This window comes from Trichomonas vaginalis, chromosome IV (genome assembly GCF_026262505.1).
Source record: "Trichomonas vaginalis G3 chromosome IV, whole genome shotgun sequence".
In the NCBI taxonomy this organism is placed as follows: domain Eukaryota; phylum Parabasalia; order Trichomonadida; family Trichomonadidae; genus Trichomonas; species Trichomonas vaginalis.
The window spans coordinates 36,536,597-36,549,691 of record NC_067206.1 but is presented as its reverse complement, the minus strand read 5'-3'; the positions used below and the strand labels follow the sequence as shown (position 1 = coordinate 36,549,691).

Sequence of the window (13,095 nt, the reverse complement as noted above, 5' to 3'; positions counted from 1 at the left end):
CATTTTTCAAGTTCTCATAATACTAGGGAAATTAGAAGGGAAAAAAAGCAAAAAATTTTTATAATCTTAAGTCGAACCTGCATAGCTAACTTTTAGAATGCTATGCTTATTCGACTATACCATATAAATTCTCGGTTAGAGTGCTTATTTGGAGCCATTTGATAATTCCCAGACAACCCCTGCATTTTTGAGTGGAAAAACTATGGGAAATCTGGGTAATTAATATTAAAAACTATTATTATAGCTAATTGTGCTCAAAATCACTAAAATTTATCATGAAATTAGTCAAAATTATGATAACTAATCATCATTTTGAAATTTGTTTTTATTTGAGATAACTCTAATTTTTCTTTAATAGTATCCATATAAACATGTTTATTGGCATTGTGACTAATACATTCACCAATATACGCTATAAAACTCTTAATCAAATTAAAGATTTTAACTAAATATCTTGATATTATAAATAATCCTGACTATATCCGAAGTTTTCATGATTATTACATGTAGGCAAAACTTAAGAATGTCCATTTGAGAGTATGACGGTGCTCTCAATTATGAAAGCTTCGTTATCATACAATATCGCGATGAATATTGAATTAAAATTGATTTTGCCCATATATATATCCTTAAGTTCTACTAAAAAGGATTTTTTAGAATCCCTGACTTTTGTCTCGCAGTTTAGAAAACTGAGACTTAATACTTTAGTGTCAAAAAATTGAGAGAATGTCAGAAAAGTGTCAATTACACTATTTCAAATTCTATGAAATTCTATGAAAATTAAAAAAAAACAAATATGATTTCTTTATTTCTAAAACAATATTTACAATTCTTTAAGTGCCGCTACAATGCCATTGATTGTTGGTGCAATCTGAGAACCCTTAAGAATTAAATGGAGAGGAATAACAGATTCTTTCTCCAAATTTCCTTTTGTTGCTTCATCTTCTGTTTCTTGTTTAACTTCAACATTATTATATGCAGAATATACTTGTTGTGCATCATAATATCCAGCATCATTTGCTGCACTAAGGTCCTTCAAAGCCATTTCTTTATCCTTACGAAGCAAATCCAATAAAAACAATCCGAAATGTCCAGAATTTTCTTTCTTTTCAATGGCTTTTTCGAATTGTTTCTTGGCTGCTTCGATGTTCTTAGGTGCTCCTTCTCCTATGACATGCATTGCACCTAAAACGCAGAATGACCTTGGATAGCCCATTTGCGCTGAAGCCAAAATGTTTTTGTATGCTTCTGTCATGTTTTTATCGTCAACTTTTCCGTTTATGACTAAATAACTGTATCTGTACATGGCGGGAGGGTATTTCTGGACGGCGGCTGCTTTATAGCATTTAAGAGATTCGTTGCAATTGAGAGTTGTCCCTTCTCCTGTCTCATGTAACAATCCTAATCTGTATTGAGCGGGAGAAGAGTTTTGTTGAGCGGCCATTTTGAAGTATTTGGCTGCTTCAGTCGTATTCTTAGCTACTCCGTTTCCTTTGTACAACATTTGCGCATAAGAATTTTGTGCATTCTTAAATCCTTTATCTGCGGCCATCTTGAAGTATTTAGCGGCCAAATCAATATCTTTGGTAATGCCTGCACCGTTTTCAAGTGCGTAAGCGTAGTTGTTCATGCCTTCAATGCAATCATTTTCAGCAGATTGTTGGAAGTAACGAGCAGCAGCCGCGATATTCTTTCTAACGCCTTTGCCATTAAGTAGCATGACTCCGTAATTGTTCTGTGCGCCTGAATCTCCACCAGCTGCAGCAATCATTGCATTTCTTGCCTTTCCAATATCATTCGTGAGGTTCTTGACCTTCTCTCTGAATTTTTCAAGCTCAGAAATGTTGATATTTGGTATTGCTCCAACTGATTCTTCAAATAATCTGACAACATTTGCCATTGTAGGGCGTCCGTTGGGATCTGGGGCCCAGCAGAACTGTATGATCTTCTTTATCTCATTTGGTACATCGTTAGCGATCTTTGGTCGAGTTGCTGAGTGAATCTTTTCGTAAATTCCTGGAGAATTTTCTACTTGCTCGTAAAACGTTTTACCACAGAAAATATGGAAGACAAGCATTCCAAATGCGTATACGTCTGCTTTAAGAGTTTTATCTGATTGTAGATTTAATTCTGGAGCTCTCCACAAAAGTTGCTTCTTTGGAGCGATCAGCGCGAGAGAATCTTCATCGAAGAAGTTATTAAGTGAGAAATTGGCAATGTATGGCCATAATTCGTCTCCGAAAACGATACTATCTGCATTAAGATTTCCGTGAATGAAATTGTAAGAGTGCATGTAGTTTAAACCAAGAGCTATGCCAAATGCTGTAATAATTTTCGATGTTAAGTTCCAATTTTCAGGGGCGACTTTGTTTGCTTCCATTTCTAGAATTCCTGAGAGAGACATTCCAGAATAGCTATCGAAAGCAACACAAGGTCTTCTTCCACTATGTGGATTTGACACAGAAAATCCAGCAAATGGAAGAATTGTTGGATGAAAAGATAAAGAAAGATTTTGTACTTCTTCGAAGAAAGCTATTGAATTAAGCATTTGTCCCATGTCTAAGTATATTGTTTTGACAAGGTATTCCGTGTTATTATCATTCTCATCTCGCATTTTTGTTACATTTCCTAATGGATTTTCATAAATCACTTCTAATGGGCGAAATGTTTCAACTGGGACTAAATAGTTATATAATGGTGTATCCATTTGGGAAGCTGGATTTTCAGCAACTGATAATTCAATTCCCATATTGCGAAATCTTTGTAAATTATTTTTGACACGTAAATTTATAAAATTTACATGACTAAAATTGATTAAATTGAAAGAGTAGCCAAAAATAGTTAGAAATGGTAAGTATTCAGCCTTTCAAGTTCGAAGATTTATGGGAAGTCAATAGGATAAATATCGATGACTGGACAGAGACATTCAGCACATCATTTTATTTATACTATATGAATAAAGCTCCTTCAATGAACTGGATGATATCAAATAATTCAGAAGAAAAAGTCGGATACATTATTGGTTCAATCAAACGTCATGATAACGTATGTCGTACACACGTTATTGCAGTGACGGTCGCTGAAGATGCTCGAAGATTAGGACTTGCAACTTCATTGATGAACATTGTTGAGACAACATGTGAAAATCAGTATAAAGGTTTGTGTGTTGGATTGTATGTTAGACCTACAAACTATAATGCTCACGAACTTTATAAGAAGATGGGATACATCTTATACAGACGAATTATTAAATACTACGAAACTATCGGAGAAGATGGTTGGGATATGCGCAAGTCGCTTAAATGGGATAAAGACAAAGTTTTCATGAAGCCAATAGAAAATCCTGTGACAAGCGAAGAAGCAGAGTCTGATGATGACGATGATTAATAAAGTACTTTCAAATTGTATGATAAAAATTACATAATATTACTTTTTTAAAAAAATTAATTTTCCATCCGTTCAATACAATACAAAGATTATGAGTTTGATGCGATATATTACCTATAAATCAAAATATCAGCTTCTTGACCAGTTTTTATATCAATACTTTATTAACATGTAATAATTTCGGCAAAATATCATTCATATAGCTTAAAAATATCTCAAAACTTTTTGTATGTGTATCCAGGAATACCAACAATCTATAAAGACAATATGGAATTTCGCACATATAAATTTTGATAAACTTACGCAAACAAATGCAATTAAGAAATATTGGAAGAAATTCAGAGCGAACTAATATTGACTTGTTTGGAAATGAACGCTATAAAGAAAATGAATATCCATACTCAAGTATTTTGCTATTCTTTAATTTACACTAACAAGGTAACCCAATATAAAATGGTTTCAAGTCTGTGAAAATGTGATAAAAATGATGAAATTTTGAGTAAATTTTGATAAAAATGATGAACGAATATAAAAATAATAGTTTACATCATAGCTAAAATATATTAGTATTCACATTCTTTGAGGAAAGAATTAAAATTGTGGACATTTGTTCCACCAACAATTACATCGAATCCACGACCAGAAGCAGCATAAGCAACCTTAGCCTCAGTATAAGTAGCGCCTCCTACGAAGAAGACAATGACTTTGGCGAATCTTCTGTTTGATGAATCGCGACAAAACGGGAATTCTTCAGTAGAAAGGCTTCCATCACGGCAACATTTAATAATCTGTTCAAGTGGGCATCTGTATCTCATTAAACCGGAATCTTCGTTTGTCATTTGGCCAATTAAGCCTCCAAACTTAGAAAAGATCTGGCCAACGACAGAAAGATCGCGGTTGGAATATTTTTCACCAGCCATCTGTGTAATATTGTCCATATTATGAAGAATTTCGTCTCCACGAGGATATGAAGATAATCTTTGGCGAAGTTGATTGATATTCTCCTTCAGATGTTCAAATTTGAGGGCGTAGATGACGCAAAGTCTGTTAACGGAGTTGAAAGAACCTTTATCCATTTCATCAAAAATTTGTTGCAGAGCTTTTGAATTGTTATCAACAGCCATGTCTAATTCGATGTTTCCGGTACGAGAAATGACAGAATCGGATGTCAAACTTGAATTGGCTGCTGATAATAATGAAACATGCTTTGCGTAAGTTTCCTGACGATCCTTTGCATCAGGATATGTCTGTATAAACGATTTAAGATCATCGAAGTCTTTGATGTTGCTTGGTTTCGGAGAAGATTTGATTTCTTTTGACATATTCATCAATTCATTGTTGACATCAGGGAAACTAGAGAACATATACTTGGCGAAGAACTTATCTGTTCGCTCATCAATGACCAATTGCTTACCGTCAGCCATGATAACGTTATTATCAATGGTTAAAGCGTCATGGAGTAATTCTACGTATCCCCATTGGTGAAGTAAAGGTGTAATTGCATCGGTTCTACGATCTAATATAAGTAGCAATGCACTATCGCTTGAATAAAAATATTCTTGACGTTTTTCCATCAAAGAAATGAGTCTTTCTGATGCACGCCTGCAGATTGAGCTTTTTCCATCGTATCTAATCGTACATTTAAGCTTTAAAGCGCCGAGCATTGAAAATAATCTGTCAACAATTGTTTGAAACTTCGGATCTTCAATATTGTTTTTAAGAGAGTTTAGACAATATGGAATTCCTAAAGAGAACAATCTGCTTGTCAATGCGTATGTATCAAGAAAGATCTCGTGAACAACGCTGACTTTACTGGAATGATCGGCAAAGGCAAGTTGAGTAACAAACGCTTGATTTAGAACATTTGTAAAGAATAAATAATAGCTTCCGTAGTGCGGAGTATTCAATTCATTTGATAAATCGCGAATAACTTCATGTGTTGGCCTTAAAATGCAAACGCATTGAATAGTTGTAAGTGCTTCATCTACGTTTTTATTAATAACTTTCGAAATAGTATCGATTAAAACAACATCATGCTGTAATAACTCGGTTTTTGAGTATATAAGGCCAATTATTTTAGTAGTTTCATCATCAAGAACAAGAATTTTAGGTCCTTCAACATTTGGCAATATAGAATCAATGTATGCGCGAAGAGATTCTACTGCATTCATTTTCCTTAATTTTCTGTTGAAAATAATCGGTCGGAATTATGAGCAAATTTTATTTCTTTTTGCTTTTTTCTATTACATAATACTTAATTTGAACTTATAAATTCACGTTTTATTGTTGATATGCTCCAATTTGAGATTCGCAAAGGAAATGCTTGTGTTCACACTTTGTGAACAATAATATATAATTGCATTTATTCTGTCACCCTTATATAACTATTTGGAGGAATCCCATTGATATTTGCACTATGTAATATAAAAAATTCAAAGTAGTAGGATATGACGGGTTTAGTGACTTTTTTTGTTACATCTATATATAGACGATGCATTAAAATATATTTATTTATAAATCATTAAAAAAATTAACATTAATTTTAAAATAATTTATTTTTTATCTTTTATAAAATAATCTATATATATATAGATGATGTCAGATATTCCACGATTAATTAAACATTGTTTAAATCCTGAATGGGTTAAACTTCAATTTAAAAATGAAGATTGTGAATTATTAAATGAATATGAAAGCCAAAATAAGCTAATGAGGTATAAATATAATGATAAAGAATATTTAATTTCATGGAATCAATGGAGTCATAATCAAAGACCTCATAAACAAGAAGAAGAAATTGAAAATAATGAAATGGAAATCATTGATGACATTAAAGAGGATGGAATTCATATAAAAATAAGAAGTCTGTTTGACCTTAAGAATGATTTATATATAAAAATAAAATAAACTTCTTACGAAAAATTAAAACTTAGTTATGTTTATTATTTTATTTTTTATTTTGTATGAAATGAGTGTCAAGACTAACAACGTTAAAAAATTAGGATTCACAAACGAGGAAATAAAGGATATATTAGAGGAGGTAGGTTATGAAGTTAATAAATATTATTTAAGAAATTGTAAAAAATTCGCGGAGTTATTAAATGATTTAGATTATGATGGAAAAATGAATAAAGATGATATTATAAATTTCTTATATCCTACATCTGAAGAAGAAAAACCTAAAGAACCTGATGTTTTCCCTGAATATTATGAAGAACGGATTAAAGATGATGAATACAATGAAATTGAAAGACTGAAAAAAATAAGAGATGAAATAGATGAAAAAATTAAGGAATTAAGAGAAGTTGAAAAATATAATGAAAATGAAGTAGAGGGTTTAATGAATATCCCAGCTTCAGAATCAGAAGTACAGAAATCTCATGAAGAAAGATATAAAAATTATGTCTCAGAATCAACACAAAATTTATTAGATGGTGAAATAGACGAAACACTTTCAGAAGAAGGTACTAAATTTATTCGTAAACATAAGTTACAATTTATTGATAATGAAGAATACCCTTGTATCTTACTTTTACCCCCTCTCGATTCTGAGAAATTCAAAAAAGCTCTTAAAAACGTGACATATGCAACTAATACGATTAAGAAAGAAGATCATGATATTTACACAAATTATTATTTAAATAAATGCACAGGTGTTGATAAAGTTTTTGATTTATTAGATAAAATATCAAAAGAAACCATTGGAACCTATAAAATTTTGTGTGATTGTGGTTTCATTATTGAAGATACCAATAATGTTTCATATGAAAGAACAGCACCGAAGGAAGACGAAGTTGAAAGGTCTATACCATTCGTTATTAAGAACATAAAAGATATGAAAACTTATAAACATTATATTTATTCATTTATTTCAGAAAAAATGGAAGCAACCCATAAAACATCTTCTCATCATTTTATAGCTATTCATACATTCCTTTTCAAAGTTGTGAAATTAAATAAGACAGGAATTAGATTTAATGTATCAGGGTACGCATTCTTGAGTAAATTAAAATGTATTCGTCACGTCGCAGATGATAAAAATTTATGTGTCCTTAATTCATTTTACGGACTTTAAAAATAAACTTTATTTTTATTTATTTATTAATTTTTTATTCTTACATAAATGAACAAAAACGGAACAGCTAAAATGAATGATAATCAAATTAGAGCAGAAGGTAGAAGGTTATTTAAACGCTTCTATAACATTCCTGATGGTGTTAATCCTAAAACTCGTAGAAGCTATTTAAATGAAGCAATAGATGCATATGAAGGGTTTGACATTTCATCAGAAAGTGAGAGATTAGCGAGAATGTTAAATGTTAATATTGATTTCTATTATTGTGATCCTCAACCAGAAGACGTGGACATAAATAAGGTAGACTTTCCATTAGTGGAATCAATAATGATAGATCCAGAATTTGAAACAGTAAATATTTTATTAACACAGAGTCCATGTGGAAAACTTCACGCTGACAGAATAACAGACGTTGAAGCACTCACCGGCTATAAAGTTTGTCCATATTGTAAAGAAGAAGTTTATTCTATCCGTGATGATCCAGAAAGGAAAAACCAAAGAAGATTTTTAAAACATTGTGAGAAATGTAAAGAAAATAATGGGAGATTAATTCAAGACGTTCAGTTGCAAAAGACACAGCAACCATATGCACCACATATTACGAAACAGAAGATATATCAGTGGTTATTAGCTCACAATTTGCAGAAATATTATAAACCGACAAGATATTATATTACTTTTGACTTTGAAACATTAGAGACTAAAGAAGAATTACAACTTTCTGAGTGTGCAACTTTGAATGCTTACTTAAAACCATTCATGGTATCATCAACGGTTAAATTAAATGATAAAACGTATACGAGGAATTTTTGCTTAACTTCGAGTGATTCTTTTATTTCTGATTGGATTGAGTTTTTATTTTCAACCTGTTCATTAGTTGCTAAATCAAATATTGAACAATATGAAGAATTATTGAAGCCGCAAACGGCGGGGACTTTGTCCCATACATTAAATGAAAAACAGAAGGAAGCATTTAAAGAACTTCTAGATGAGGAATTCAATAAAGTGAATATCATAGGTTTTAATTCGGGAAAGTTTGATTTAAATTTAATTCTTCGTGATTTAAACACTGCAAAATGGAAAATAAAATCAATGCTGGGTTCTTCTTCTCAATTTAAGCAAGTCATTGTAAAGAAAACAAACGCTCCATATGAATTGAGATTTATTGACATCAGAAATTATATAGCGGGTGGGACATTAGACCAATTCACTCGAGATTTCGGAAACAATAAATCACGTGTTAAATCCTTTTTCCCTTATCAATTCATCACGTGGGAAAATTACGAAGAAGAATTACATAAAGTGGAACCATTCACTCAAGATTAATTTTATTCAGCATTAACTCAAGAAACTATATCAGATAGTGATTATCAAATATATCTCAATGATGCTAAAAACTTTAAGAATAGATTAGAATATTTTATTCATTATTGCAATAAAGATGTTGAAATTATGATTGACCCAATCGATAAAATTATTGAAGAAACATTTGTTTATAAGATTGATATGCTTCATAATCTTTCTTTATCATCGAATGCTTCAATGATTCGTTACGCTTTAGCATATAAAGACTTTAATCCTAATGAAAAATATCTTGAGGAAGAGATAGAATCAAGTTTTGAATTAACGAAAAAGTATTGGAAATATAAAATTGAATCATATAAGAAACAAGATGAAAAAGCAGAAAGAGATACTAAAAATAATGTTTCAATGGATGATTTTCAATACTATCACGATTTAATCCTTTCATCTAAATGCAAAATGTGTGGTAAAGCGTTTACATATGCAAATAAACCAACATTGGATAGAATCGATAATGAAAAACCACATACTAAAGAAAATTGTCAGTTAATGTGTTGTTATTGCAATGTCGTAAAATCAAATAAAGATGAAGACATTCAACGTTTAAGAATCAATTTAAGAAATCATGCATTAAAAAATAATTTACCAATGACTTTAGATTCAGTTGAAGCTTATCACATTCTCCGTAATGGAATTACTGGTGGTCTATCAAATGTTCAACATAGAGTAAATCTTAAAGGAATCACGCACATTAATAAACTTTCATATAATCCAGAAACTAAAACTGTATCAAATGAGGACACTTCCAACATCATGACTCATTTCGTTGGTGTTGATTTTAATTCATTATATCCTTCATCATTTTCATCTAATCCTCATGATTTCATTCAATATACTGACCATAAAATGTATATGCCGGGAAGATTGAATGGTGTTATCATTTGTGATACAGCAACAAAGAAAGCAAAAGCACTGGGAATAATTAAGAAGAAAAATACTTTATTCGTGGCTGAAGTAAAGGGTCACATTGATGAAAAATACATTAATGATTACATAAACTTTTTACCGATAATAAGAAACTTAGATATTATCACAGATGAAAAAACAATTGGCAGTTTTATTTATAATTACATGAAATCAAACAATCTACCAGTTGACCAGAAACAGAGGAAATTAACTCAGTTAGCATCAACACACAACCAATATCAACCATTTTCTTCTTATTATCTTTGGTATCTAATAGACAGATTTCATTTTATCATTGATGACATTCAATCAATTTTAACATTTACGAAAAACACTTGTTTTAATGAATTTGCGAACGAATTTATGAACGAAAGACAAAAGGCTGAATTAGAAGGAAATAAAGGAAAAAGTTTATTTTGCAAGATTTCACTTAATGGATCATATGGTTACGATGCAATGAATACACAAAATTACGCAAAGACTAAAATAATGAATGCACAGAAGTCACGCGTTGCATGTATGTCAAATAAGTTTAAAAACATAAGAGAAATAGGTGAAGATACATATCAAGTGATGCTCAAAGATAGATTTTATAGATGTGATACATGTTTACAAGAGGCATTCTTCACTTTAGATAACGCAAAATACTGGTATTTGGTTTTCATTTATGATTTTATGTATAAATGCATGAATGTTAATCGTTTTCATTTCATTGAAGGTGATACTGATTCATCTTATTGGGCAATCGCTGGCGACCCAAATCTTCCTAACACTCAAGCATTTCAAGCAATTGTTACTGATAAACAATTTTATGATAAAAACATTTTCAAATTCGCACCATTTGATTTCTTCTGTTTTGATGAGAAATTTAAACCTAAATTAAAGAATAAAGCTGAAGAAAAAGCACATGAGAAGAAGTTATTGGGTTTAGCAATTGAGAAACAAGGTGATAACATGGTTGCTTTATGCCTTAAGTGTTATACATCATTCAACGGTTCAATTGATGGAAGTGATTTTAAAAAGATTGCACAAAAAATGAAAGGTGTTAGTTTACGACAAAATAAACAATTAACACCTAAAAATTATTTGGATATAATAAATGATAAAGTTATTTTCGATGGTCAGAATATTAATTTACAACTTAAAAACGGGTCAATGACTCGCTTAACAATCGGTAAGACTGCATTAACAGGAGCACACACTAAGGCTGTATGTTGTGAAAATGGATGTTGTATGCCATTTATTTAATACAATTTAAAATTTTATTTTTAATAAAATGCCACAGAAGAGACAAAAGGAACCGAATAGATTTATACCAAATGGTTTTAACTTTCAGATTCCAAATAATCAACCGCAACGAATTTTTCAAATCCCACCACAGCATCAACAGCCGCAATAACCACCACCACAACGTCAACGGAGAAGAACATTCACCCCTGAAGAAAGAAATTTCAATAATTTGATGCGTCAAAAAATCAAGGTTTGAGATTTTATCCAGGTAGTAATGGTATACATATAAGGCATCCAAATTTAGATAGAAGATATACCGCTGAGATTCATATTTTACCTAATAATACGGTTAATTTTGCTGGATTTTATGATCATCATCAGGAAATCTGGACTCCACCATTTGATACTGTTTTAGAAGGAGGAACCGTTAATGATGTGATTCAATATGTAAATAATGGTTTTGATACTATGATTCAAAGGTGGGCACCCTTAAAACATTTATTTTATTTTTATATAAATGGATAACGCAGATTTAGAAAATTTAATTGATGATTTAGTACTTAATCAAAATTTTCTTAATTATTATGAATTAAAATCATATCTCCAAAAACATAATAAAAATATAACGGGTGATGATATGGATTATTATTATCCGTATTATAAAAATGAAATTTTGAAATATCATGATAAAATAATTTCTGTAATTAAAGACAAAATTAAAAATAATGAATATACAAATGGAAAAACTAAATCACAACTTAAACAGTTGAAAGATTTCAAAAATAAAGTATTAACAGAAGAAATATTGATGAATTATATAAATTATATAATCCTGAGCCGCAAAAGCCAAAGGAACAAAAACAAAAGAAGAAAAAGCCGAAAACAACACCAAAAGAGAAAGTAGCAAATGTTCAACAGCTAAAGGTGCAAAACACCCAGGTCCTTCAGACCATAAATGAAGCACAAGCTTTAATTTATGATTCATTAGTTAAACCATATTCAGCCCGACTTTTAAATGAAGATCAACTTTTGGAATTCATCCTTCAACATAAAACTCGAAGCGGGAAAGTATATCAAACCTTTATATACAGCATATTTAAAACAAATGAATAGAATACATCCAGAATTAATGAAAGGAAAATCAACAACTAAAACTTCATCATCCAAAATCAAAGCAGATAAAATTAAACCACCTGCAACACCAAAACCTCCAACGGTAGTACCTCCCCCTTCAGTTAATCCTTCATCATTCACTTTATTATATCCATTTCAAACATTAAAGAAGCAAAAAGATTTTAAAAAGGATTTCAAGATATTAAATAAACCAATTGACCTGAAAATTCAACCGTTAAAGGAAAAATTTAGTCGCCCTTCATTTGCTCCATATCCATATTCATACGAAATAGATCATTTAGAATATTCAAAAGGAAACGTTACTTATTTATTTGCCATTAACATTAACACTAGATATTTATATTGCATTCCGGTGAAAGGAAAACAGAACAGGAAACAAGAAGAGCTATACAATACTTACTAGATCATGAAAGAGTAGATAATATCAGGGTGATGGTGATAAAGGATTTCAGGCAGCTATGATTCATTATTTCCCACAAATTAATTTTTACTTCTCATCCTCTCCATATACGTTTCATAATAAAATAGTTGATGCGGTAATGAGAACTCTTAGAGATGCGTTAGGGGTTAACGGTCAGATATACTGGGATGGAAATCATGACTCCATCATACAACAGTTAGTATATTATTACAATAATACATGGCATAGAACTATAAACATGAAACCAGTGGAAATGAAAAATGATATTTCAAAAGAATGGGAATATATTAGAAAGCAAATGGAAAGGTTAAATGATGTTAAACGTGAACAAATTAATTCGGGGCTCATGAATTTTAAACAGGGGATAAAGTTTTGATTCATCTCGATTATGGAAAACTGATAAATCAATGACAAAAAGAAGACGAAGATTTGACACAATAGCTGAATTTGTTAGATATATTAACGGCAATGCATTAGTTGAAGTTGACAATAAATTAATAGAAATTCCGATTTATTTTATTACTCCATTATATTTAAATAATATTTAATTTTTTTTTATTTCGTAAGAAATGAGTGACAA

The 13,095-nt window shown here is 30.8% G+C and overlaps 5 protein-coding genes and 1 pseudogene across 6 annotated transcripts, besides 2 other annotated features; 4 read left to right on the top strand and 2 right to left on the bottom strand.

The window, feature by feature from the left end:
• Positions 1–790: 790 nt before the first annotated feature.
• TVAGG3_0232940 (ERAD pathway) lies at positions 791–2,764 on the bottom strand (the record flags this gene model as incomplete). Its single annotated transcript, XM_001329998.1, has 1 exon — positions 824–2,749. One exon carries the CDS (start codon positions 2,747–2,749, stop codon positions 824–826), a length of 1,926 nt encoding a protein of 641 aa, XP_001330033.1.
• Positions 2,765–2,835: 71 nt separating this feature from the next.
• Positions 2,836–3,452, top strand: TVAGG3_0232930 (n-alpha-acetyltransferase 20 family; the record flags this gene model as incomplete). Its single annotated transcript, XM_051227408.1, has 1 exon — positions 2,848–3,387. The coding sequence occupies one exon, from the start codon at positions 2,848–2,850 to the stop codon at positions 3,385–3,387; it is 540 nt and encodes a 179-aa protein (XP_051112394.1).
• Positions 3,453–3,806: 354 nt separating this feature from the next.
• Positions 3,807–5,586, bottom strand: TVAGG3_0232920 (vesicle docking involved in exocytosis; the record flags this gene model as incomplete). The annotated part of the gene is made up of 1 exon (XM_001329997.1): positions 3,951–5,558. The coding sequence occupies one exon, from the start codon at positions 5,556–5,558 to the stop codon at positions 3,951–3,953; it is 1,608 nt and encodes a 535-aa protein (XP_001330032.1).
• Positions 5,587–6,261: 675 nt separating this feature from the next.
• Positions 6,262–6,782: a mobile genetic element.
• Positions 6,783–7,510: 728 nt separating this feature from the next.
• TVAGG3_0232900 (uncharacterized protein) lies at positions 7,511–8,548 on the top strand (the record flags this gene model as incomplete). Its single annotated transcript, XM_051227407.1, has 1 exon — positions 7,511–8,548. A coding segment is annotated over one exon (1,038 nt), but the record flags the coding sequence as incomplete, so codon positions are not given.
• An 864-nt stretch (positions 8,549–9,412) lies between these two features.
• TVAGG3_0232890 (DNA/RNA polymerases family) lies at positions 9,413–10,387 on the top strand (the record flags this gene model as incomplete). The annotated part of the gene is made up of 1 exon (XM_051227406.1): positions 9,413–10,387. A coding segment is annotated over one exon (975 nt), but the record flags the coding sequence as incomplete, so codon positions are not given.
• A 1,090-nt stretch (positions 10,388–11,477) lies between these two features.
• TVAGG3_0232880 lies at positions 11,478–11,882 on the top strand (annotated as a pseudogene). Its single transcript has one exon. A coding segment is annotated over exon 1 (405 nt).
• A 447-nt stretch (positions 11,883–12,329) lies between these two features.
• Positions 12,330–13,095: part of a mobile genetic element that runs on past the window's edge.